Here is a 4110-nt window from a genome sequence, read left to right on the forward strand (position 1 = left end):
TACTACCTGTCGGCGGGGATGCTGCTCAGCGGCCTGTTCACCGCGCTGCTTGGCCTGGCCTACTTCTGGGACCTCCACGTGCTCTGGTACTTCGTCCTCATCCAGGTAGACACTGGCCCTCACAGAATGGGCCCTAACCCTGCTGCCCCGCGGCCACCCTGGGCAGTGGCGGGCCTGGCTTCGTGTGCTCCCCCACGGGCGTGCGTGCGGGAGGGCCGGTGGGGCAGCCTCGGGCCAGGACCGGCCTCCTGCACTGGGCCGGGTCTGCCCAGCCCTCCCGTCTCCCTGCAGATCTGTAACGGGTTCGTCCAAACCACAGGCTGGCCCTCTGTGGTGACCTGCGTTGGCAACTGGTTCGGGAAGGGGAAGTGAGTGCGGGGCAGAGCGGGAGGGCAGGGTTGTGCGGTCCCAGAGCTGAGCTGGATGGGCGGCCTGGCCCCTCGGCCCCTCAGCCCCTTGGCCCTCGGCCGCCCATCACTGTGGGAAGTGCCATGTAGGGCACCTGCCGTGTCTGCTCCTGGGCCTAGCACGTGTGGGCGCTGTGCCCCATCCTGGCTCCCCCACAGCTGCCTCTCAGCCTCCCGCACTGCGACAGGCGGCCTGAGAGGGTCTGGGGTGTTGGCTGCTTTGTGCAGGCCCCGCACCGCCAGATGAGGGAGGGGCGTGGCCGCCAGTTTCAGTGCGAGGTCCCAGAGCCAGTTCCCTGAGACCCCGAGATCGGCTCTACTGTTTTCCCTTACTGGATGGGTAAATTCTCTCTCTCTTTAAATTTTTGCTGTAGGGCACATGTGCTCACCAGAAAGAGACAGAGACAGAGAGCAAGAGGGAGGGGGAGTGAGAAGTCACCCCCACCAGAGGGATGGCCGTACAATGGTCTCTTCTCCTGACTCTGGCATTTTGGGTACACATGTGCATATGCCTGGTATGAATTTCAAGCTGCCAGGTCCGGGACTCGAACCGTGCACAGTCAGCCATGTGTGGTCCAGTGCCCTAACCTCCGTGCCACCTGCTGGCCCTGGTAAATTTAATGTTGATGAAGACAGAAAGAAACCTGTAGGACATTCTCCCTAAAACCGATTCTGCTCAAAACTGTGCTATGGAGGCTTCTTGCTCCCAGCCTGCTGCTTTAGCAGGTGCGTCCTGGCTGGGGGGCTGGCCTGCCTGGCAGGGTGCTCAGTGCATGGGGTGCCCCTGCCAGCACCACTGGGGTGAAGCCCAGCGCCCTAGAGTGGACTCCGGCTCCCACCCCCACGTGCCCAGCTGCTTCCTCACTGGACACTTGCAGGCCTCCCTGCCATGGCCATGGGGCCCTGACCCCGCCGCCCGGGCGTCCTGCGAGCGTGGCTCTCTCCCCAGGCGGGGGCTCATCATGGGCGTCTGGAACTCCCACACGTCGGTGGGCAACATCCTGGGCTCCCTGATCGCCGGCGTCTGGGTGAACGGCCAGTGGGGCCTGTCGTTCATCGTGCCGGGCGTCGTCACGGCCGCCATGGGCGTTGTCACCTTCCTCTTCCTCATCGAATGTGAGTGGGACAGCCCCGGAGCGGGACCCGCCGTTGGGACGGTGACCATGACCACAGCACTTCCATTTGCAAGATAGCACGTGTCACTTAACGACAGGGACGTCCTGAGGAACTGGTTTGGTCGTTAGCCCTTGTGGGGACACCACAGGGGCGTCACACTGGCCTGGACGGTCCCACCCGCCACACACCCGGGCCGGGCAGTGCCGCCCACCGCGCACCTGCACAGCCATGTCCTTCGGGATCACAGCGCATCGCAGGGCTGCGCGTCTGCGCTGTCTGACAGCAAGTGCAGGACAGGACGCTGGGGCCAGCAGGTGCTGGACGCCCACTCGGCCCCCCGCGGTTCCAGGTCTGACCGGCGGCTTGAACGCACGTGTGCGTGCGCATGCCCAAAACCCAAGAGGAGAGTGGAGGAGATGGGGTTGTGGTGGGGGCCCCCAGGGGCGATTTCTCTGGCTTCCTCTCTCTCTAGCGAGCTCCCTTGCCCTATGGGGAAAACTTCAAAAAATACGTATATAGTGTTGAAGGGAAAAACGGTGCACGCCTGTAGGACCACCCGGGATGGACTGCAGGACTGGAGGTCGCTCTGGGGAGCCAGTGAGTGAGCGGGGTGCATGTGAAGGCCGCGGTACCCGTGTGCGCTGCACACCTTCCACCGCTCAGCTTAGGCAAAGACACGCTTCCCCTTCAAGAACAAATGAACAGAGTTTACTGTAGCCTCCTTACACTACGAAGGTTTGGCTTGTAAATTCTTAGGTTTTATTTTGTTTTTAGTTTTTGCCATAGGGCATGTGCACTCACTGGAAAGAGACAGAGAGAGGGAAAGTGAAATATTGCCCCCAGGGGGATGGCCCGCTACAACCCCTTCTTCTCCCTTCTGGGATCTCGGGCACACATGCACACACCCCAGTGTGTTTTCAATCCACCTGGTCCAGGATTCAAGCCGCAGGCAGCCATGTAGAAGTCCAGTGTCTTAAGCGCTATGCCACCTGCTGGCCCCAACAGTGAGGTTTTTCAAAACACTTTTGACACAGCTTAAAACACACATTGTACAAAGACACTTTCTTTTCATTTTTTAATTGCATGGGGAGATTGTGTGCTTGCTGGTGGCAGAGAAAGGGAGGAGAGGGCACCTACGGTGACGTGCCCGCCCTGCAATCTGTCCCCCATTTCTCAAGGAGTGTGCATGCATATGGGGTCTGGGGCACACGCACGTGCCCAGCGTGTGTTTAAGCTGTGGGGCCGACATGCGAACCTAGGTCAGCCATGTGGCATTTGGTTTCCGCCACGTGGGACAGCGCCCAAGCATGGGACCACTGTGAGCTGGGCCTCTGCGTGACTGGCAGCGTGGTGGCGTGTGCCCTAGCGCCACCACAAACACGGGGAGTCCAGGCTGCTACCTCATTACGCCCATCGTGGCCACCCGGTCATGGTCTCCCTGGGCCCAGGAATTACTGCTGCCTGTGGTTGCACGCGGTGCCTGGCGGGTTCACCTTGGGACTCTGGGTTCGGGTGGCGGTGCACCGCGCACCTGAGCTGTCGCCGAGAGCTGCGAGGCTGGGCTTTGAAGTGACCAGTGTCCTACCCTCTGCAAGGCCCCTTCGCTGCCCACTGTGTGTCAGTGAGGCAGGGACAGCGGCCGCGTCGCCCTGGCTGTGGACGGACTGGTCTGGCCCCTGCGCCCACGCTGGCCACGCTGGGACTGGCTCAGACCTGGGTGAGGGAGGCCTGGGCTGTCGGGAGGCTCCTCAGAGACATTTTTTCCCAGACCCAGAAGACGTGGACTGCACCCCTCCCCAGCATCACGTGAGTACGAGCCCCCCACTCCCCCCAGAAGGGCTGTGCCTGGGGAGGGCAGGAGTGGAGGACAGGCTGGTCCAGCCCAGGAGAGAGCCTCCTTCCCTCCAGACCCCAGGTCCCTACCAGGACCCCAGCCCTCCCAGGGCCGTCCCCACATCAAGGGGTCTCCCCACACCGTGCAGGCTGGGCCGGACGAGCAGGATGACCCTGAGGACCCTGGGAGTGGTCCCTCCACCAACAGGGAGAGTGGCCTGGAGACAGCCGCCAGGTGCTCCAAGGAGCCGTGCCCAGAGCCTGCTGCCATCAGCTTCCTCGCGGCGCTCCGGATCCCGGTGAGACGGCTGTGCCGTCGGGGAGTGGCCCGCGGCGCTGGTGGGCTCAGGGTTTCCCCCAGGAGGGCGGGCACCTGGTGGCTTGAGCAGTGAGCAGGGCCCTTCCCGCACACTCCGTGGTCCCCATGTGGGTGGGGGACGCCCGCTGGGCACTCAGCCCTGTTGGCCTCTGTCGTTGCGCCCGCAGGGCGTGGTCGAGTTCTCCCTGTGCCTGCTCTTCGCCAAGCTGGTCAGTTACACCTTCCTCTACTGGCTGCCGCTCTACATCTTCAACGTGGGTGAGTCCAGGGAGGAGAGGTGGGCATGGCTGGGGGATGGCCATGGGCCAGGGCAGGCAGGGCTTCCGGGCTGCCCAGGGTGGAGGATGCCCCTTACTGCTCAGGGAAGTGGCAGCCAAGACCCGCCCCCCGCACACACACACCCCTGCCCAGACCCTGAGCACCCTGGGGCCGGGC

The 4110-nt window shown here is 63.1% G+C and overlaps 1 protein-coding gene across 2 annotated transcripts in view; it reads left to right on the forward strand.

Annotated features, from left to right (window-relative positions):
- Positions 1–4110, forward strand: part of SLC37A2 (solute carrier family 37 member 2) — a gene marked incomplete at its 5' end in the record, with an annotated part of 16809 nt that overhangs the window by 1661 nt on the left and 11038 nt on the right. For both annotated transcript variants that reach the window (XM_014588734.1, XM_014588735.1), the window contains 6 exon segments: positions 1–105; positions 292–368; positions 1357–1523; positions 3292–3329; positions 3506–3655; positions 3843–3933. In XM_014588734.1, coding sequence (XP_014444220.1) covers positions 1–105; positions 292–368; positions 1357–1523; positions 3292–3329; positions 3506–3655; positions 3843–3933 — 628 coding nt within the window.

Source organism: Tupaia chinensis, unplaced genomic scaffold (genome assembly GCF_000334495.1).
Source record: "Tupaia chinensis unplaced genomic scaffold, TupChi_1.0 Scaffold000037_4, whole genome shotgun sequence".
Taxonomy (NCBI): Eukaryota; Metazoa; Chordata; class Mammalia; order Scandentia; family Tupaiidae; genus Tupaia; species Tupaia belangeri.